Consider the following 23,367-nt stretch of genomic DNA (forward strand, 5'->3'; position numbering starts at 1 on the left):
GTGTGCATGCGCGCTACTATGTTCTGGAAATTTCTATGCTGGGGTGTTGGTTGTAGGGAATAGATCAGGACGAATAGTTGTTTATTACTTCAAACATTCTATTAAAAAGCTGGGGTAGGTTTTCTATCATACTTCCGCTAATTAAAAGATACTAAATTGCTGCATAAAAATCCTACTTTTGAACTTTGGAGGTTAAGCGCAGTCACGCAGATGATTTTAGTATGAAAGGATCGAGGCCTGGTCTGTGGTGCCTGTTGACTGAATCAAATCGAAGTTAAAACGTTAACAGCGCGATTTTTCTATTTGCTGCAGTGACTTCCATCGGCTCCTATAAGCCATGGTGAAGAAGAATACGGTTCCCGATGGGTAAGTATGATCAGACTGATTTTAGACGGATTTAGTTACAGGACTAAATATTAGGTGAGTCAATATCTAAAATGTCGGCCAACGGGTAAGTAGGAGAGAATCCGCAGCCATGTTAAGCAGCGCTTTAGTACATCTTTTGGTAAGTAAACAATCCCTTCACAACTGTAAGTATCACGCTTGCGAGTTTCACGTTTTTGGAGGATAAAATCGTACAAGGTGGTATATTTACGTGTGTGTGTGCATTCGTGGTTTGTACGTTCTGTGCGCAGAAGAGTGGACTGCTGATCCTTACATGATGCCTAGAAACCTTCAGGTGTCAAGAAGTAGCACAAATATAGGGACTCTGGCTCTACAAGAAATGTTGAATGTAACAAGTTCTAGATCTTGCACATGTTAAGATTTAATTCTTGTATCATCAGGGGGGAAATGACGCCTAAATGAGCTATCAAATAAATTAACATGCAAGCCGTGGTAGGTCAGACTCATCTGCAAAACATGATATTTTAAAAAATTCCTGATGCAACTTTCTTTTTTCAGGAGTTTTGTTTTTTCTATGCCCACCTAGGTGAGATAAAACTTAAGATTAGATTATGGTGTAGTTTAGAATCAATAAATCTCAAAGGCTTAAGAACTAAGAAATGATGCAATTAAAACATCAGTCTTTGTCTCTATCTTGCTGTCCATTGTATTATGTCCTGGGACAGTGATGGCAGAATTGGATTTGCATTCTATTGATTTGACAAGTTATATCTAGGAGTGTCAATAACTGATTATCTAGAGCCTGTAGTCAATGACAGTCTTCATAAAAAAAACATGTATACTAAATACTGATGAATATTGAAGACTAGGAAATACCTTTTGAAAGTAGGGAAAAAATTCTAAATAGTAATAAATCAATTACTATGAATTGAACAGTAATAGTGCAAGGAAATTGAGGGTTATAGACTACATGGGGAAATGGGGGATTGAGGAAATTTGTACAAGAACATGGAACTGAAACCAAAAAAAATTAGATCAGCCCAGAACGTTTTTGGTGTGATAGGCTCTGGATGGGAATGAGCTGTAAAACCATCTACTCCTGCGTCTTATGTGATGCTTGCTTATGCTGTTATGACAGCACAAACAATGCTGAAGGTTCGCCATTTCCTTAAATATCATGGGTACAAAATAAAAGCTTTAATTACCAGGATTTATTCTCAATTCATTGTCATATGCCCTAGCTATTAATCTCTTGTTATGCTGAAATCTTTACTGGAAAATACACAGACCGCCTATTCTGTTTTCAATTTCAAAGTGAAAATTTACTTCCACATACAGGCCAGTGTTATTTGCACATAAACTTGTGAGAATAAAAACATACACAGGATTAATCAGGCTAATAATTAATAATAGAAATAAGTTGATCTAAAAGAGTTGTTCGAGAGGTGTTTTTGCACTCTCTGATTAGCAAAAGATTGGGTTTACGTGCCCAATGAACATCGGATTCACTCACCAAATTTGCTCTTGGTTCAGTAGTCGGTGCTGTGGTTTTATGCCATTGAAATTTTTTTCATAATGCAGTTTTATTTCAAAGCTTTCTTTTACAAAAGAAATCTTTCATAATGTGAATTGTTCGTTGAAGATTTTTTTTATCCCAAATCTGATTGGCAGAACATTTAGTAACTTTATCAATTCCTCTAAATATACTGGCTCTGTATCTTTAAAATCTGATAGTCATGTAGCACGCTTGCACATGAGTGAAACAACTTAGCATGGACGTGAATGTAGAAATCAGTGAAAAGAAGCCTTGATGTTTGGTCATATCCAAAATAGAGATCTTCAAAATTTCACGTTTTCGATAAGCTATAATCTGAAATTCTGAGTTGCTGTCATTAACTCCTGAACATGAATCATTATGCCTCAGTACTGAATAACATAACCAAAGATTCAGTCTTTCCAGTTCTTGATTATTGAAAATGCATCTCTGATATGCAAAAAGCAATGCAGACTGCTTGTATATACTGTCACATTTGCTATTTTGGCACATCACAACTTTCATCAGCTTTAATTACGGATGAGAAATGCTCTTTGACCTCCTGCAATTAAGTGCGGGGTGGAAGTTTAGGAAAACAAACATATCGCATGATTTCAAGCCAGATAAGTTGAATGAGTGCTGCAACCTGTCAGGTAGGCTGAACTATCTATGCCAAAGAATTAGATTGAGGTATATTTTGTCTGTAAATAGTTTCACAAAACAATATTTAAAAATAAATATCGTCACTCAACCATTATTCAACCAGAATAATGCCAAATGACCCAATGGAGGTCACTGAACTCCTAAAATTGACTTGGAAATTACAAATAAATGAGGCTGAGCTTTCCCCTTAATGTGCTTTTGTAAATTATTCCCAGTGAAAGCAACAAAGTATCCAGAACTTGCATGGAAATTCATTAATACCAACAAGAATACAGATCTTGATATTGTCTGTGACCCATCTTAAAATACTGACATTAGGTATTCTAAAGATAACTTGATTTTCTGAATGTGACAAGGGGGCTAGTTTAAAATTTTTATCCTCTGATTTTTTTTTTGTCAGTGTGATAGCCATGTGATCCACTGCTTCCATTGGAATTATTGTGCATATAATGAAAATTTTATATATATATATGAAAATAGTTTGGTTGGAAGACTCATTGGACTTTGCACAGCTTTGGATCTCTGGATATAATTGTCAAATGAATAAGTTCTGAAATTTGCCTGACAGCCAAAAGCACTCAACACCAGAATTACATGTTCCAGGTTTATTAGTACAAGCATTAGTGTTTTTCTTGCATTCATGACAACATTGTTGCTATTTATAATACTCATAAAACAATGTAAACTTGATGGTATACAGTGCAGAATTAGTGTGTAGTTCCTTTAATACACTTAGATTTGAAATTGGTGACTCCTAGTTTTGCTTTTTTTTAAAATAGATTGCATTTTGATTGCAGCAAATTCAACATTTTTGTTCTGAGTAATAAACTGTATAGCATTTATTGCAAATGGAAAAAACTTCGTGCTGGATGCTGCTGAGCTGAGTTTTAAGCTGCCAGTGCATTCCAATCTGAAGTTGTTGGACTAAACAATGAGCAATGATGTTTCTTTGCTATGAATATCACATTTATTGTTACGTTGTATAACATTGGAATAGGATAACATGATCTCCACGAGAGAATTGTTTTTCATATGGCTTTGAAATGTATCACTGTTGTACAGGCACATTTGTCCTATTTAAGTACTCACTTCCTGCTGATCTCTAATTGTAGGTTAGTATCTTTGGATAGTTGTCTCTTTCCAAAGGCAGGTTCTTGTGGGCACAGAGGTCCAAACCACCTTTCCACAACAGATGAACTTCAACTGATGAATTTGGTATTCCAATTCTGTCCTTACAAAATATATCTTCTATTTTAGTTCCAAATACTGCAGGTGTTTATTCAAAAAGTTAACAAAAGGCGTAAGAAAGGGGAATAGACTATTATACAGCAATTTTAGACTTGGTTTTTATAGTTTTCAGAAAGCTTTTCTGATAAAACTTTGCTAACATTGTTAGCATTGTTTTAATAATTGCTGTAAATGTGCTTGGGCATCCAGGCATATGCTTTTGAATCAATAAAAGTTGGTGCTCAGAAGTGTGGTTGTTCTATGTCTGAATGCATTCTTATACAGAAGCAATTTTAATTAGATCTTGATGTTGAGCAGTACTGTTACCTGCATGTAATAGTAAGCATCATTGGATTCAGTTGGCTCATGCCGCACATTTTAGACTTGTTTGGAATTTGGAATCTTGAGTAGATTGTGTGAGTGAGATTCAATGTTACTGAGACACATTAGATTTTCCACAGCTACATCCTGTTTAATCAAATTATTGCCCGTGTGCAAATTTGTGCATCTTATTCATTACAGCAATCACTATACTTAAAAAAAAAACCACTTCGATTTTGAAGCACTTTGAAATAGCATGAAATGGACATGCAAGTCCTTTCAATATGTATTATTTACAACTATCTTGTAGAATAAGGACATCCATTAAAATAACTTGAGTTCAAGTTCTTCCACTGGCTCTTCCAGCTGTTAATTTGATTCTTCATATTTGATTTTGTCGAATTTATTTGTGCACAAAATAAAAAGTGTGTAGTTTTCTCAGGATGTGAAGTATTACATTTGAGCTTTGGTGCCTAATTTTTTTTTAGTAAACTTGGAATGTATATCATCTGGTACCCATTTATGCTTTGCTTGATCCCAATTGGAAATTGATCACATGCAAAGGAACACTTACTGATGTACAAAATCGCTATCCTAAACAATAAAATGATTAACTTTTGAGTTGCCTGGTTCCATCTGCATCAGTGTGCTCTTGTATCAAGTCAAATTTGAATTTAAGCAAGCTTTAAAAAGCTGGCATTTTTGCTCCCTGTAGCCAGTGAAGTCCAAATTAAATGTATCAAGAAGAACGTTGTTTAAAATTATACAAGAAATTTTCATTTGTGACCTTTGGAAAAGGTGAATGGGGGAGGGGAGAAAAATGATTTAAAGCAGAGCAAAAGTTCCCAGATCTCTTCAATTTGGAATATTGCTTGCATTGCAGTAATAAAAGTACTTCTCATATCCAAATATAATTGTCATTAATTCTGCGAGATCAACAGGTTACAATCTTAATTAAGAATTTAACTGTGTTCTTATTTCTGGATTTGCATTACCTAAGTAGCTAGCTGTTGATAATCTCATGAAACAGAACAGATTGATCTTAACACTTCTCATATTAAGGTTAGGTTTTGTAAAAAAAAAATCAATCACTACACTCTTCAGGTAATACTGCTTTAAGTTATCAATTCTCAAACAATTTGAATTGAGCCTAAAGTGAAATGTTGAGCTGCTTTGTTCTGGCAGCTAGTCAGCATATCTATGGAAAACATTGGCTGCCTGGAGTTTATATTTTCTGGATTTCAGTGCCTGCACACTGTATCGTGGAAGTGTGCAATGTGCTGGAATCCAGGGACATTCTGTAACTTAGCTGAGGAGTTGGATGTACTCCGTATTTGGCTGGCATAAAACTGAGTGGCTAAATCTGCCGTATCTAACATGATACAGTTGATCCAAAGAGGGTTTCTGACCCTTTTTTTTCGGGGGGTGGGGGGGGCGCGGATTAAGGTAAGTATAGCTAAGTGATTTATTTTATCATTTCACTGTGTTTTTGTTTTTAATGGCAGTTTAACATTTAAATCAATTTCAGTTTAAATGTCCTGATTAACAGACATTTGGAAGTGGTGAAGCAGACCTTTTTATCAGCAACAGCAAGTAGCTGTAGGGCCAAGGCCTTGATTGGAAACCCCATGGCCATAAAAGGTTATTGTGGCCACTGAAGGACTTGCTTGGTCAGTGGATCATCAAGCATGATCTGACCCATTATTATTGATATTCGTGCAGCTTACAGCTACAAAAGCCAAAACTATCTGAAGACCAGATACAAGAATCAAATTTGTTTAATGATGAAGATTGCCACATTGAGTAATGATGTCAGATTTGTTTGGGACAGATATATATTTAGAGGAAGTAATTTTCAGACTGTTAGTGCCTTCAATTTTTCTTGGGCAAACTCTGTATCACCTTCTACTATTTTCTCATCAGCAACGTCCAACATACCACGACAGTCATTCCCAAGACATACATCTTGCCAAAGTCCTCTTGAATGGCACCAAAATTTACTTGCTTTTTAGTTTCAAATGCTTATCAGTAGAGGCTTGCATGCCACCTGTTGTCTTGATTTAGGGTACCAGATTGCTAATGTTCTTTGGCTTGAGAGGAAGGATTTCTCCCTCTTTTCTTCCCCCCCCCCCAACATCTGAATATCAACATTTAGTAGTCTCTTACCTTTATGGAAAATATCATTTTATCCATTCTTCTAGTTACAATGGATTACTACACTGGATAATAATAAACTAATATAGGTTGATTATAGCCTCTTTGTGCTCTTGCAGCTCTACCATCTTTGTATTGCAGACAAACCTAGACATGCTTGGGTAGCTGAAATCTGAGTACTGATGCCTGACTGTCATAGAATTTGGAGAATTTTTGAAGATCTTAATAAATCAGTCAGTGGTGGGCAGCTGCCATGTCAAAGCTGTTGGATTTGCAAGGTTTTAGTCTCATTAATTTTTCTGATATTTTAAATTCCTCACTCATTACTCCTTTGGATATCCACAATTTCCTGTAAATGGTCTTCCAGTAAACACAAATAGGAAATATTTAATGTCTCTGACAGTTCAATATTCCTTATTATTTCTAAGAACTAACATTTATTTTCTGTAATTGCTTGTTTAAACAAATGCAAATTTTCTTTTTAGAATATGTGCCAATCCTCTGACCTAATGTTCCTTGACAAATTTGAAGGCTTTTTCAACAGAATTTTTCACTTGCAGTTAGTCATGGTTTAGGATCTTGGTTCACCCTGCTTGAATCTACCAAAAAGCAAAAAAAAAATGCTGCATGCACTCAACCAGTTAAGCAGCATGTGTGGGGAGAGAAACATTTGACTTTCCAGATCAAGGACCCTTCCCCAGAACTGGAAAACTGGGGGAAAAAATGAGTATGTTTTAAGTTTGTGTGTGAGAACAGAGATGTCTGTGATAGTGTGTAGACCCAAGATGCCTAATTATCCGTAACTTAAAAAAAATAACGGGGGGGGGGGGGGAATATTGAAACAAAGATACAGTCTCCTATGTGGAAAGAAACTGAGGGGGATGGTAGTAGTGCGTTGGGGGGGTGGAGTGGAGGAGAACATGAAGAGTTGTTGTTAGCTGAAATTGTTAAATTTAATATTATGTCCTGAGGGCTTCATTGTGCCCAGCCAGAAGATGAGGTGCTGTTCCTCAGGCTTGCCTTGGGCATTGTTGGAGCAAAGTAGGCTGAACATATGAGTGGAACAGAGAATTAAAGTTATAGGTGTCTGGAAGCTCAGTCAAGCTTGTGGACTGAACTGTGATATTAGAGGTTAATTGTATCTAAGCATGAAGCAATAATACGTCCCAATCCCTGGAAAAAAAAACAAATGAGGTGCTCACGTGGTTACCACTTGCCTTGTAAATTTATGACTGCATGTGTTTCAAATATTTATCTTGGAAAATCTGAAGTAAGAAAAAAATCCTCAATTGGATTTGAAGGATAAGTTTGTGCCAGACATCCTTGTTGTACTATGTTGATTTTAAAAAAAAAATTGTAGACTGATTCATTGAAGGCTATGGCTTTGAAGATAATGTGATGCTGTTCAAGGAGTTGAATTTATTGCTGTAGTCTGCAATGGAGGAGAGCAAACCAGCTATAAGTACATTCTAGCTGTCTGATTGGATGTTATGTTAACCTTTAAATTTTGGGGGGTAAAATTTCAATTAGGCATCAAGTAGATTATACTTTGAAACTTTCAAACAGCAACAGTAGAGCTTCAGGAACCTTTGCTACCATCGTGTCAAATTTTCATCTTTACATAGTATGTATTTTGGCCTTTTACAGAAGGATTTTATACCAGGAGAATCTTTTCCAGGCACAGGATCTCTGCCAAGGTCAATGGAAAGAAGGAGAACCTGGAAAAGATCTACGACTTTTTTTAACCTTGCACTGACTTTGGGTCGGTGCCACTTCCTTGTTCTGCTGGAAGATGTATGCAAATAGAATTGTTTTATTTTGATGTCAATGACAGATTTGCAAGGCAAGTTACTTTAAGTATATTGTCCTGAATTTTAGTGTAATAAATTAATTTGCCTCCTTGGAAAGCATTGCACACAATGAGTTCTTATTTCCTCAGATGAAAATAATGCCAATAAATGGGTCATTTTGAATCTCAAACATAAAATGTCTAACTGGATCTTAATAAAACAAGTCAAGGAGACATGAATGTACTTACAAACTAATAGCAGGCATAGGCTATCCTGCCCTTTGATCCTGCTTTGCCATTCAGTAGATCATGACTGATTTGATTGTAACCTTGCCTCTACATTTTTTCTTAACTCCAGTAACCTTTCTCCTCTTAATTCACAAGAATCTATCCACGTATCTCTTAAAGATATTTAGAGATTCTGCTTCTTCTCCTGTGAGGAAGAGTTTCAAAGAGAAAATTTCACCTTGCCTTTCTTAAATGTTCGAACTTATTTTTAAACTATGACCCTTAGCTCTGGATTCTTCACAGCAAAGTATCCTCTCCACATCCACAGTCATGCGTCTTCAGGACCTTGTATATCTCGAAGTATGCTGGTAGTGATATTGCCTGCTGTTTGATTTAAGACACAGTATGTGACTTCAAGCTAAAAATCTACTACAACCATTGGAGGAAAAAGGAATGTGAATTTTCAGTTCCATAATTGCACTTATTCCATCACAAGCCAACTGAAATTTAGTCTGATATGTAAACCATAAAATCCAATGCAGTCATTTTCAAACTGTGGTTCTTGCCTTTGAGCATTGAATAAAAGTAGACTTAGATAGTGAAGCAGAACAGTTCATTCTATCACTTTTGTTAAAATCATAGCCCACACAAAGATGTTTGAGGGATTTTTGATAATGGTCACACAGAATCTTACTGTTCAAAATTGCATTGGTGATCAGATTGCAGCTCAAGTAGCATCTCTGTTCTGGTTGCCAGGAAATCGGGGGAAAAGTTCAAGTGCTGGGCCATTATTGAGAAGATCCGAGGGCTAATCTGTCTTACCTTGAATAATATTTTGGCTTTTCTGGTTCAAAAGGCAATACCTGCAAAATAAAACTTTTTGTAGGTGAACAGGGGCATCTGGATTCAAATCATCATGGCAAACCTGGAACCACTATCAAGAGAATGTAATACCAATCAGCTATCAAACAACCAGAAAGAACTTCTATTAAGGGGAGTGAAGCTAAAACCTTGGAATTTAAGAAACGACCAGGTTCAGTGGCATTCTTGGATGAGATGGGAAGAAAATTTCAGCCACATATGAAAGTAAATTTTAATCCAAGAATATCGATTTAATTTCACATACTTTGGCAAACAAAAAGCAAAGAAAATTTTTGAGAAATTATTATTAAAGATATGTTGATGTCTAGAAGAATTCAACTATTTTGTGGATTGGTAAATTCTTTTCCTCAATTCGTTTATTGTGTTCAACTCTTATTAAGCTTAAATTGCTAAATGGTGAGCAACAGTATGCTAAGGGAATAAAAGGGCAGTTGCCAATTTTTGGTGTACTTCGCAGAACTTGATTTTTTTTTAAACAAAGGGAGGAGCTTTGCAGACAACTTAAATTTGCAAATAGGAGAAAGTACAATTTTAGTCGTCTTGAGTATTGGACAAAAATGGTAAAACTTGTCAAAATGAATATTGCTTTTCAGGATGCAGTCAAAACTACATTCTATATCAGTGATTTTCTACTTCAATGAAGAAGGAAGCATTTGTTCAGAATTTAGTGGCAAATTTTACTTGCTCTGACATCAAGAGTTGCACATGAAGATGAAGTAACTTGTAGCAAGAGCAACCTATTTTCTGATGCCTGAAACTATCAAGTTGGTCGATCAACTGGTCACATTAAAGAATTCAAACAAAACAGCAATTTTTAACTTGCAATCCACATGCAGAATGCTAAATGCTGGAGGGTACACAAGTATAAATTTGAAACACAAAACATTTTAAAATATTGTTAGGAAATTACAGTACACAATATCCAAAGTGGCCCTGAATTTCTTGCCAGCAGTGAGCCACTTGTGATTGCTTATCCACGAAGCCCCATTTAATAGATCTCCCAGTGCCTACTTCCTCGCTAGAGCTTCATCGATGAAGCCATGTGCAGTCTTAATATCTGAACCGTGGTGGTGGAGGCAGATACTCACACAACATTGAAGAACCATCAAGACAAGTATTTAATCACCTGAGGTATACAAGGCTCTGAACCTATTGCAGATAAATGAGATTATTGATGGGTGCAATGGGCGTGGTGGGCTGAAGGATCTGTTTTCGTGCTGTACAACTCTGACAACTTTTGGGCGGGTGGGGGACAGTGGGGAAACTTGAGCTGAACTGTGGATTAGTTGACTGACAAAGCGCAAAACACTGAACATTGACATTTGGAAGCATATTGGAGGTATTAAAGAACAGCTGCCATTTTCTTAAAAATACCTTCACCTCGCTTCGATTTTTAGATTGAATTCTGTTTCTTGTCCTTCATAGACATTCCTCTGCATTGAAATCATTGGAGACTTTGATGCAGATTTATCAACCCAAGTGCTGGGTAATTCTGCAAACTTTGGGCTCCCTTGTTGAACTTAAGTATTTGAGATCAATGAACAATGGTTCTGAAATTCAGGACTTCAAATGCATGCATATGCAGAAATCCCAAATTTGCTGAGGAGTGGTGAGCAATTGCTAGTGGAACTACCAGTGTTTTTCAGGAGAAGGCAGCTCAGCCACTTGGTAAACAAGCCAGCCCTGTAAAACTAAGCAATAATTCTGGCAAAAATGTCAGACTTAGTATAACTAAACTTAAGCTTTTCAGAGCACTTTATGTCTGTAGGCAAAAACTTAGACGATGGTTGAAGCTTGAAAACAGTGGCAATGTTTGCAAGGAGCACAACCTGCAAAGATGTGATTAAATCCCTTATTTCCTTTATAAACCTTTCTGGTTTATGCAAGGGTTAACTCTAGTGGTTTACTTTTCATTCCACAAATTTGGTCCCTTTGGATATAATGATAGGGAAATATCAACTTCAACTTGGGCTTGACATGAAGTTGACTCATCCTATCTGTGTGGGTGGTTATTGTGGAACTCCTTGACACACGCATCAGATAGTGGAGAATGTTCAAATATTAACTGGACAAACATGTTCTTAATGAAAGAAAATTATAGTGTTAATAGACTAAATTGGGAGCTAGAAATGAAGAAACAAAGTATCTTACTGGATTCCAGTGGAGGGAGAAGACCAAGCTATGAATTTTTTTAAAAAAAGGATGGGAATTTTACATCTTGGATTGCTGCTTAATCAGGAGCCAAAGTTGTTTTGATACTTTGTGTAGTAAAAGGAAAGCCCTAATGGTGATAACGATGGATCCTGAACTAAATATCATTTGAATTGAGTCAAATGATAGTCTGAAGTTTATATACCAAGTTTGCAAACAATCTGAAGTCAGTTTTAAATAGTCCCCAGGAGAGGGGTGGAATTGATGGCTAGGAAACGGTTTGTTACGGAAGCTGAAAGCAGTGGCCTTTATCTTCCCAATTTTTTTTTCAGTATTCTGCTCATCCTCTACCGAATGTGGATGTTAAGTTTGACCATTTGAAGATAAATTGTGGTGTTAGGTATGGCTGACTATGTCTGGAAATACACACTTCTTTCAATCTTGTGGGCAACATTTAGATGAGAAATGAAAGGTGGCTGGGGGGGGGAGAGTAGCAGAATGGATTCTATTTTGCAGGAAGAGATTTTCTAAGTTCTTTGTGCACTATGTTAGGTTATGAGTGGAAACTTGTAAGCGTGGATCCAGCTAATTGATTTTTGAGGTATTAAAGGATAGTGTAATTGTTTAAATGAAAAACTGCAAGTGGGTTAGGTTGGGAGATGAGGGATATTACCCTGTCACAGCCTAGGATATCATGGATTACTTTAGGAGCTGTTCTTGTACGAGAGCTTGATTGGAGGAACAGTGGTGTAGTGGTAGTGCTGCTGTTGCACAGTTCCAGTCTCCAGTGTCCCAGGTTAGATTCTGACCTCTGCCCTTAGTTTGAAGCTTGTATGTTCTCCTTCTGACAGCATGTGTGTTCCCCTGGGTGTTTTGGTTTCATCCCAGATGAGAGAAATCTGGTTAGGTTAATTGCCCCTGGTTTAGGTGGTGGTAGGAGAATATGGGTGAAGTTGATGGACAGGAGAGACAGAATAGGTTACGGGGAAATGGGATTGCCCTGAAGTCAGCACAGTCTTCATGGACTATGTGGCCATCTTATATGTTATAAGAAAACGTGATTCGAATGAATTCTGGAAAAGTTGGAGATGAGGATGGGAGGCACAAGGATTTTGCAGAGAGAAGTTCAATGGCAGTTTGCAAATTCAACCATGGAGGAGCGAATGACATCTGAAAGGGGAAGAACAATAATTTGAGAGAAAATAACCATTAACGATGTCAATGGGATCAGGAAGGCAAGTTGGGAAGTTAGCAGTTTAGCAAAATCATTTTAAAGGCAGCAGTTTTGTCTGGAGGAAATAATGTGAAGTTTTGTATAAAGCTGAGTTTTGTTCTTGAGCGGCAGTCAAGGACAAGGAAGGAAGCAGCAGAGGTAGTTGATTGGATACTTTCCATCTTGGTGACAAAGGGTCTTTAAAGTATTGGGATGACAGAAGAAGGGTTACAAGTAACAGTTTGCACTTTTAAACATAAGACAGTATTTGCATTCCAGTGAACTGGAACAGTGAAGTTTCTGCAAATGAGAGCAGGGTCTGATAATCTGCAGTTCAGCCAGGTAAGGCAGTGGCTAAACTGAATCATTTGTCCACCATTTGTGTTTTCTGTGGATTTAAGGAAGCAGAGATGAATGACATATCAGGGTAAAATGGTACTGTTTAAATGGAGATCAAAACATCAAGGTATTGGTTTGGTTGAGCAGAATTGGTGACAAGGACCAAAGTTTCCATAGAATGGTCATTTTCATCAGCTGATGCCCTTCTATACTCAAAGTATGAATAGCATTGATTGTCAAAATGAATAAATTGGAGATGGTACCTAAAATCCCATTTGTTGACACAGGTTTACATTTCATAAGGTTTTTTTCAGTCCTCTATTACTTGGGGGGGAGGGGCACACTGGAAAAAAAAATGGATACCAGTTAGATCCTGTTTTAGATTTAAGTTTCCAGTCAAATTAACTTTGAAGAAGTTGGGTATTATATGTACAAAAAATAGATTTTTTTAAGAAAAGGATTTATTGCAAATAGGATTAAATGTATTGCACAACACTAACTGAATTGCCAAGATAATTTGATCCTTAATTATCAAATAGTTAAGGAAAAACCTTTAAGCATTAGACTAGAGCTAATACTGTTTACATTGGATTAACCATTTAACCAATTTTTACAGAAGCAGAAGTCTGGGTAAAGTACTTTTATTAAAAGGACACCATTACTGTCACACAGCTCTAAGGGTTGTGGAGCGATGTGGCAATTGCACTACCTGCTGCATCACTGTGCTGCCCACTTCTAGACATTCTTTCTTATAAATAAAATAAAAATTGTGGTTTGGTATTACATAAGTGTCTAGCTAGTAACCATGATATTAAAATTACAATAATCGTCAGGCTTTTTGAATATTTTAACCTGGAGCAAATTTACATTTTTAAAAATGTGGTAACATCTCATACAAAATGGATCTTCTATGACCTTTTAATTTTGCCATTTGTTTAAAACAATGTTTGTGTTTCCATCTAATTTTGAAAATCATTGAACACAAAAACCTTTTTTTTGTGTTTTGGAATCCCTTTTTTCCATTTTGCCAAGATAATCGACTCCACTGGTCCAAAATCTTAACCATAATCTTTTCAAGCAGTTTGAATTGCTTTGGTATCGCTTTTCCTTTTGACTTCATGTGACTTTTATTTAAAGCTGTGCCTCATAAATTCTTTTCAGAGTGATGTTGTTGTCTTGTGTATGTTGCTAACAATTTTCTGAATAGTTTATAGTTCAAAATCCTGTAAAATTCCATGAAATAAATCATAAGGTGGTTTTGGAGTGTTTAGTGAAACTCTTGCAAAGGATTGAAATTTGGCTTTGTTTTTTGAACAGTGATGCATATGTGTTCATATGGATTTGCAGCATATCCAGTTTTGTTTAATTATTCTTTTTATTTAAGTTTGCAGTTTAATTGTTGGATTATATTCCATTGTGAAACAAAATTTGCCATGCAAATGTAACACATTATTCCAGGCCTTCTAAACTCTCAATTTATCTTTTTTACTTCAATTATCACCAGTGATAGTAAAAGAATGGAGGAGAAACCATGACTGACTTCTCTTTGGCTAAATAAGAGGTTGAAATGTAACTTCACTTTTTAGGTGTTTGGATGAATATTAAAACATTTAACAAATTAAATAGAATGAATTGTTATTTGTCCTTAATGTGAAGGGAAGACTTTTTTTTTTACTTTGTAAACCATCTTATCATTGTCCCCATTCCTCTTCATACCATATCTCACAACTGATCAGAGTTACTAAATGACAGGAGGACTTCATTAAAATTTGAGAAAAAAGTATATTGAATACCTGACAATTTGGCTTTAAGGGGGTTAAGGTTGCTTCTTCTATGTGGCTGATTGAGGGCAATTTAAGGGAAATAACATGCCTGCTCATCATTTTTTTATGGTTGAAATATTTTGAGAGAAGTTTTAAATAGATCGACTCCATAAATGAAGAACTTTTTTTTAACTTGAAAATGAAGAGCCTGAAGAGAGAATTGGTGCATTGAAGTGAAGCCTGCAAGTAGTTTGTTGAATTGCTGTGCCAAGATGCATTTTGACAGCTTTTAATACAAGATCAAAGTGAATAAATTTCCTTTATTGGGTAAATGATGTAAAAGGATGTAACCTACTGTGATCATTTATATTTATCTTTATGGAAAGCATGTCTGTAATATTATTGGGTCTGATATGTTTACTATCCAATGATTTTTACACAGAACAAAGTTGTGACTGTCTCATTCTTAAAATAAAGCTTTTTTACCACAACCTTAAGGTTTGTAAAGTTGCTATATTTAGATCACTATATAGTACAGAGATATCATTAAGATGGTACATCTAATGTAATAAATCTGGAGCCCATGCTGGGTGGAGGAAAATTGACCGGAGATTTTAAGCAAGCCATTGGAAGTGAAGCAGAAATCAACATAATCACATGCTATAAAGTATTGGCTTTCAAATTGGATTATCCAAGCCAGAGAAAGTCTAATCATTTTCTAGTGTACTATTCCTGTGTTATTTGACAGTAAAAGAACTGTATGTAGTATCTGGTTTCCTCAGGATAGGTGATCCCAGGGATGCATCAGTATCTTATTGATACAATCGGTTTGTAATGTGCCTGACCTGGAGAAGAATGAGAAAACTCGGCGCGGTTAAAGGATTTGCAGAAAGTCTCGTCACATTTAAAATCTATCTGGAGGAGTGTAACTTTGCTTGATAGGGATATGGATCAAAAGTTGTCATCCAATGCCATAAGCCTAATTTTGATTTGTATAAATAGAGAAATGTCATAAAATTCCTTCATGCAAAGCATTTACTGTTGAATGGGGGGGGGGGGGGGGGAACAAGTTGTGTGTCAGCAGTATAATGATGGAACTATAGGAATACCTTAATTCATGGGAGATAGCCCTAAACTGGCTTCTAACTGAAGCAATTGTAATTTTTTTAAAAATTTGCCATTTTGGTTTGGTTTGGTTTGGTTTTGCTCTCTTCTGAAGGTGTTAATAATTTCCTGGAGATTATTCTTTGGGTGATTGTCTTTTTCCAGTATCATTTAATTTGTACTAGGATTGAAACAAAAGGAACATGGGTGTGAAATATTGGTAGCCAGGGTAATGGTTAAAACATTAATAGGAGTCTCAGAAGCAGTTTAATTTTCAACAAGATGTAGCCAAGAGTTTAAATGGGTTTAGAGAGTAAAGAATTGACATGCTTAATTGTTTGTTATGTATTTAAAGACCAAGGAAGACAAGCAGATTGAAAGTACCTTTTAATTAGGAAAGAAAATATCACTGGCATTTAAGTGTGTTATTTCCATTTTTCTTCAGCCTTATAAAAGTAGTAGAATTAAATTTGCAGAATTCTTTAAAATCCTGGCATTTTGCCAAAGAATGGGAACTAACCATCATTTGAGTACTTATTTTAAAAAGTAAGCTAGGGAAAACTTGGTTTGAAAAAGGAATGACAACAAGCTTCATGTTCACAGTATGAAACTAATGTCTACAAATGGCTGAAACTAATATCTACAAATGCCTAAAACTATGGGTATTAGAGAGCAGTCCCATGTATTTGTAAAAGATGTGTCTTTTTGCTTAATCAGATTATCCACAAAATTACCAAGCAATTATATATTTGGACATTTGAGACTTGAAGATTAAGACATTTGGCATTGAAAGCAGTGGTGACAGCATAAGGAACAGCTGGAGAAGTAAAAACTAGCAGTTAAATGTATAGATGATTCTTGGACTGGTGGAATTAGATTATACAAAGGATCTGTGGTGGATTCATTCAAATTTGCCTAGTTTTGATTTTTTTTTAAAGTGGGGTAAATGTACCAATGACAAATTAGGGTTAATGACCAGCAAAGCACCAAGAGGATATACAGTGTTTGGGGAAGGAGACAAAGCCTTGTATAGGGAAATGTGAAATCAAACATGACAGAAAAGTGGAGATTGGGAATGACCCTTAAGTCATACAATTTTCTGTAAACAGGAGGCCCAGGTGCCTGTGCTGTTTGTTTTCTAGTTTGTGCCAGGTCCTGGTTTTCAAGCTTATTGGCACCCAATCCAGCAAAGCCTGGTATGTGACATTTTCACATTTGTGTCTAAAATCCTCCATTGCTTCTCTTCCCATTCTATGATTCCAAAAGCTTTGCAACACTCCAAATTTTCTGTTATTTTTGCCCCATCCCCACTTGCCTCTTTACTCTTTAGCAACAATAGTTTCATTTTCATTGGTCATGGACTCCAGAAGTCCATTTGTAAATCTTCTATGTGTTGCTCTTTAAAATTTACTTATGTAAAACTTGTCTAATGATCCTCTGAAATGGCTTAGGAAGTTTTTACTATATTAAGGGGACTTTTGTAAATGCAAGTTTGTGTGCAAGATCTTTAAAAGCAGGATTTGTAGTTGGTAAAAGCATAAATATAAGTGGAATACTGGATTTTATGGAGAGAAATTAAATCAGTGATTTGGCACAAGAATTGTCAGTCTACATTTCCAGTGAAACAGCTATTTTAGGTCATTGTGAAATGCACCCACTAGAAAATTGAAGGAATTATAGATGCAGAAAAATTGCACTTTTGAAAGATTTTCTGAAAGATTATTTCTACTGTTCATTGAATCAATAAGGCATAAATTTAGGAATGGAATACAAAAATGTAAAGGGATTCCTGCAATGATGAACTTTGTATCATTCTAGCCTCCCTTCATGGATTGAAACTGCCATTTCTATCAATTAGTTGGGCAATGATGGGAAGCTTGGATGTTTTTGAATTCTTTTTCCCATTCTAATTTGACAAGTCAGGGTAGTTGAGAGGCTGTGACTGCCTGAACGAGTAATTCGGCCCAAATTTGAAAATGCATCCAGTGTCTTTCTACTCCGTTTGACACTGTTGCCTTATGGGAAAAATCTGACCCTTTTCAAAGTGTTTTATTTTGGTCTTCTATTATTTGTTATACATCATGAGCAATCATTGCTTATTTTTGAAACATAACTGATTTTGATGTTACCTTTTAACACTACCCCATTAATTTTAAGGTTTTGAAGGTAGGGCTGCTTGCTTCACCTTTAGTGCATCTCACATGGATGGATGGATGAATGAAAGAAAATATTTACAAATTTGCTCCTGCCAGGTGCTATGGATGCTCAATTGTTTTATCCTAAGAATCCTGTTGTTTGGGGACTGGATCAGAAAGTGAACGTTACAGGATCAATTGTATTAAATAGTAAAAAAATTGCTCCTCATCAATGAATATTCTTTAATAATGTTCTTTATAAATTACAAGGATTTAAATACAGAAGAGTTAATTAGGTGTGGCACAAGCAGAGTCTGAAATCCACATTGCAGTATTGAAGTTGTAAATGGATGCATTAGAGAAAAAGTGCAAACATTGAAAGCAAAAGACAAATTATAATGACACCTATTGCAAATCAAGGAAATGGTCTCTCTAATCACTTTTGGCAACACCAAAGCTATTATTCTACTGAATATGTTATAGGAATGGCAATTAAAAACCAGCCAGAAAAAAGCTTCCTAAAATTGTTCCATGCAACCACTAAATATTTATTGACTGAGCATTTTACAAAACACATGGCTGACAGTTGAGACCAGTAATCTAGTAACTATAAACCTTCGAACAAAGGAGAGTTTCTTTCGCACATTGATTGTCGGCAGCAATAACTTGTGTAGTTTATGAGAAAACTAGATAAATTATAATCCAGTTTACAAACGCCCAACTTGTGTACTGCCCAGACATCTGAACAAGCAATTGGGAGACTGGCAATATGGATATGCTGGCTGCTGTGGGGCTGCTGGCATTTTCTACTGCCTGGGAACTTGGTTGGCAACCACATTTCTGACTTGTGAACTGTTTGGATTATGAGCAGTTTGCAAGAAATGAACCCTGCCATAACTGGGGGATGACCTGCACATTGAACGTTTGTATTGTACCAGTGTAAAAAAAAAATCATAATTTCACTATCATGCTTATATTTTGTTGTGCTAGTTACAATTTGCTTTCTTCAATCAGCATCTGGATAAATTTGAGTGGTTTATTAAAGCATATGCAAAATTTCTTAAATCTTTCAGAAAGGGTCTACTGGAGATGTATATGATAGTGTATCTTGTTCCGAGATTTCTTCATCAGTAATCCAATAATTTACAAGGTTAATGTATTGACCAACGTTGAAAATATTCAATTTCACGGCTACATTGTTTTCTTATTCATAATACATATTTGTAGTTCTTTAAGACATCATTCATCAAAATGACACCCTAGACCTCGAACTACAGCAAATGTTAAAATTCCAGAACAGCAACACAATTTCAGAGCATATAATATCTCAAATCATATTTAAATGCCAAAATGTATAGGTTGGCAGTCAACTAAATGCACTTTTATCTGTTAATCATTATAAAAATTCTTGATCCCTTAGTGGCACATTGTCACAGGGAGAAAGTATTGAGGCAAATCGAAATTTAGGATTGTTTCAGTAGCTTGCTTAGACTCTTGGTGCTGTGCCCTTAGCTATAGAAAACCTATTGAGACCTTTTAAAATTCCTACAGGCCTGCTCAAAGATGGGTTATATGGGCTTAACTGTTGCACAACTAATAGAGCCACTGCCTCACAGCACCAGAGATTCTGACCTTTAATGCCGTATGTGTGGCGTTTCCCTGTGACCCCATGGGTTTCCTCTGGGTGCTCTGGTTTCCTCCCACATCCTAAAGATATGGGATGTTTGGTTAATTGGGTACTGTAAAATGCCCAGTGTGGAGGTGACTAGTAGAATCTGGGGGGAGTTGTAGGGAATGTAGGGAGAATAAAAATAAATGGGATTAATGTAGGAATAGTGTAAAATGAGCGGTTTATGGTCTGTGGATTAATTGTGCAGAAGGGCCTGTTTCTGTGTTCTTCAGACTCTATAACTAAATTCCCGTATCCTTGATGTTCCTTGTGGATCATGCACTAGGGCATGTGAAAATAGCCTTGAGTTGCTTGAGTTAAAGGAGCATGAAACATTGCAAATAACTAGTTTTGCAAAACTATTCACAGCAGGAAAGATTATACAGGAGATATTCCCACTCAACTAATTCAAAGAATTTAAGATACTATGGTTACCAAAAAGCTGCAATGTGCTTGTAGATCTTCGTGGGGGCAAGTGGTAAAATTTCAGCAGGAAGAACATCCAGCTGACAACTAAGGTTTGCTTTAAGCGTACTACTCTCTGGATTTCCTATCTCAAATTGGAATTTGAAGTCGACAAATTCAAAACTACAAATACCAATATTCATGGCCAGATTGTCTTTGATACCTCTTGTGGCACAAATGGGTAATTCAGCTGATCAAGATTGTGGAGGAAAAGTACAATTTACGGTCAATGAGAAAAAAAATCTCAGCTGTGTTCTTTGCTGGGCTCTAGTTTTTGATAATTTATAGGAACACTTTTAAGCAGAATATCAATATTCATTTAGACTGTTCCTGTTGATCTTGGGCCTGTAGGTGTTTTTGCTGTGCCAATCAAAAGGACTGTTGAAGATAACAATATCTGATAGCTGAATCTGTATGTTTTAAACTAATATACCACATAGGTGTGAAATAAAAATGCTGGAAAGACTCAGTGGGTCAGGCAGGGTTGCCCAACCTGCTGAGTGTTACCAGCATAACCTGTTCTTATTTCAGATTACTAGCATCTGCACCTTTTTGGTTTTAATTTTCTTTTATAATTGATTTTATGGTTGTTCAATTTTAAACATAATGAGAGAAGTAAGAGCCAAAATTTAAATGGTAACCTCTTGGTACAATTTTGTTAATTCTAAACAGGACTAGATATAAGGAATCTTATACTGAAGTACTGATGAAAATGTTCCATTCGTTTAATGGAATTCCAAATGCAAGGTTACACTTTGATTACTGCATGTTGAAAAGCAATACTGAATCATGCAGATGCATAGTAACATTTTTTTCTACAAGTTGCATAGAAAATATAATATGGCTATTAATGCATAGCACAAATTATCATGTGCCAGCTTTCTGAAAGCATGTCCACTTAATTCTGTTCCACTGATCTTTTCCCTACATAAAATGTCTTCTCAAATATTTGCCCTCTTTTTTTTAAATTTAATTTATTTTTGTTCTAACATTCCATGTTCTAACAAGCGCTAATACAAATGGGATCTCTCCATTCTTAAAATAATTTTGTTCTGCAATTACTAATTCACCAATGGTGTAAGTAGCCTTTTCCCTTATTTGCCTCATTAGAATTTTAAAATTTTCTATTTGAAATCTCATAATTTTGATACCAAACAACTGTTTAAAACCTGGAAGTGCATTTGTGTGGGTAAATGGCATGATCAGGATTGATGTAGGATTAGTGTAAAATGGGTGGATGTCAGTGCTGTCTCAATGGGCAGACGGGCCTGTTTCCATGCTATATTTCTCTGTACTAAATTCCCATATTCTTGATACTTCTTGTGGATCAGGCACTAGGAAATGTGAAGATTTGCTTGAATTGAAGGAGCATGAAACATTAAAACTATTTTTCTTTCTTTTTCCCTACCCCCTCCCCCCAACCAAACACACAACACTTACCCTTGAGACTCGTGCAAATAAAAGGGCAGTGTTAGTACTAATGACTGTCCATGGTAAGGGTATCAAAAACTAGATAGCATAGGTTTAAGGTGAGAGGAAGGAGATTTGGGGGTCAAGTTTTGTTTTACACAGTGGCTGATATCTGGGAATCACTGCTAAAGGAGGCGGTGGTCAGATACAATGGCTATGTTTGAGAGATATTTAGGAAAGCACTTAAATAGGCAAGGCATTAAAGGATACAGACCTAACGTGAGCAAATGGGATCAGTGCAGATGGGTAAGAAGGTCAGTATAGAAGTGAGTAGCTGCTGGGCATGTTTCTGTGCTGTACTATTCCATGACACAAAAAACTAAAATAGTTTTTAAGGAGATGAGCTGATATTATAAATTAGAAACTTTTTATGGAAATAGAATATCCCTTCAGTTTGTATTCATGAGAAAGCAAAATGCTATAGATTACAAAACCTCCTAGAAGTAACCTAAACTTGAAACAGCTGCAAGACCATTCAGCCCTTCAAGACTATTCTATTGTTTAATGAGATTGTTGGTAATCTGTTATAATTTGATATACCTACCTTACATCATATCCTTTTTAATACCTTCTTAACTAATATCAGCTTCTGATTTGAAATTCATAATTATCCCAACATTAATTGCCATTTGCAGTAGTATTCACAAGAAAGGAGGAGCAGGCCACCATGCTCCTCGAGTCATTCCATATGATCATGCCTGATCTATACTGGCCTCAACTCCTCAGTTCACTCTAATTCTCAATTCCTTGATCTTTCAAATATATATCTATCTCCACCTTAAATATATCTAATGATCTGTTCTCCACTACCCTCTGGGCAGAGAATTCCTGAAATTCAGTACCTCTTAGGAGAAGAAATTGCTACACATCTGTTTTAAATGACCAGCCCCTTATTTTGTAGCTATTCCCCTTGTACATAACTCTCCCGCTGATGTACTCCAAATTTTTACCACATTTGGGGAAGTACATTCTAACATTAGTCCTGAAAGGCATTGCTCTAATTTTATAGCTATGCTCTTGATCTTAAGCTTCCAAGCCAGTCGAAATAGTTTCTTTCAATCCAGGTTTAACTATTCTCCTCAATGTCTTAAACTCTTTGACTGAATTATTCCTTTAGCGTCCAAGTTTAGGGAAAACTATTGTAGTAAGTGCAGTCTCCCCTCATAATTGTCCTCAGAAGTCCATTATCATGCTAGAATATCTGACCTGTACACCCTGCAAGGCCAAAATCAGTCCTCTGTGTGGTCGACCAGGGTCTTGTATAACTGTAGACAACTTCATATTTGTATTCTACTGCCAGCATCCATTCATTTTTTTGATATTGTACACACCCATAACACACTTTTCCAGATGGGTGAAGGGTCATTGATTGAAACTTTGACTGTGTGTCTCTTCCCACTGGTGCCGTCGGACTTGCTGAATTGCTTCCATCATTTTTCTGTTTCTGTTTTGCATTTCCAACATCAGCCATTTTTTTTGCTGCTCGCACCAATATTATGTTGTTTCATTGTAGTAAATGTATAATTTGGTGAGCTGCAAGCAAACGGTTACTTAGTGTTCAAGTAAACTTTGGAATATGCTAATAATAAAACAGAAAAATGGTCTAATCATTCAGCAGGTCACGCAGCATCTGGAAAGAAACATTTAATGTTTCAAGTTGAGGACCCTTCATCAGAACTAGATAAGCAGGAAGAAAATTCAGATTTAGGTTATAGAGAGGGTGGGGCAGTGGTGGATTGGACAAAGAATATCTTTGATTAGGCAAGGCCAGGATTTCCATGGTGATAAGCTGTATGCAGCATTTTCTGATTTTAAGATTTCCAGAATCTGCAGTTTTTTAAAGAAACTTTCATTTAGAAATTGTCACATAGTTGTAACAGAAACTCTTGTAATCACTCCATGGTCTTGTCTATAC

General features: G+C 36.1%; 1 protein-coding gene across 1 annotated transcript in view; it reads left to right on the plus strand.

Moving 5' to 3' along the window:
- Window positions 1–23,367, plus strand: part of LOC127576748 (RNA/RNP complex-1-interacting phosphatase-like) — a 46,858-nt gene continuing 23,491 nt past the window's right edge. Inside the window, exons 1-2 of the mRNA XM_052027462.1 lie at window positions 1–114; window positions 313–366. Of these exons, the coding sequence (XP_051883422.1) occupies window positions 338–366 (29 nt within the window). The 5' untranslated portion in view covers window positions 1–114; window positions 313–337. The remainder of the gene's footprint in view (window positions 115–312; window positions 367–23,367) is intronic.

Source organism: Pristis pectinata, chromosome 12 (genome assembly GCF_009764475.1).
Source record: "Pristis pectinata isolate sPriPec2 chromosome 12, sPriPec2.1.pri, whole genome shotgun sequence".
Taxonomy (NCBI): Eukaryota; Metazoa; Chordata; class Chondrichthyes; order Rhinopristiformes; family Pristidae; genus Pristis; species Pristis pectinata.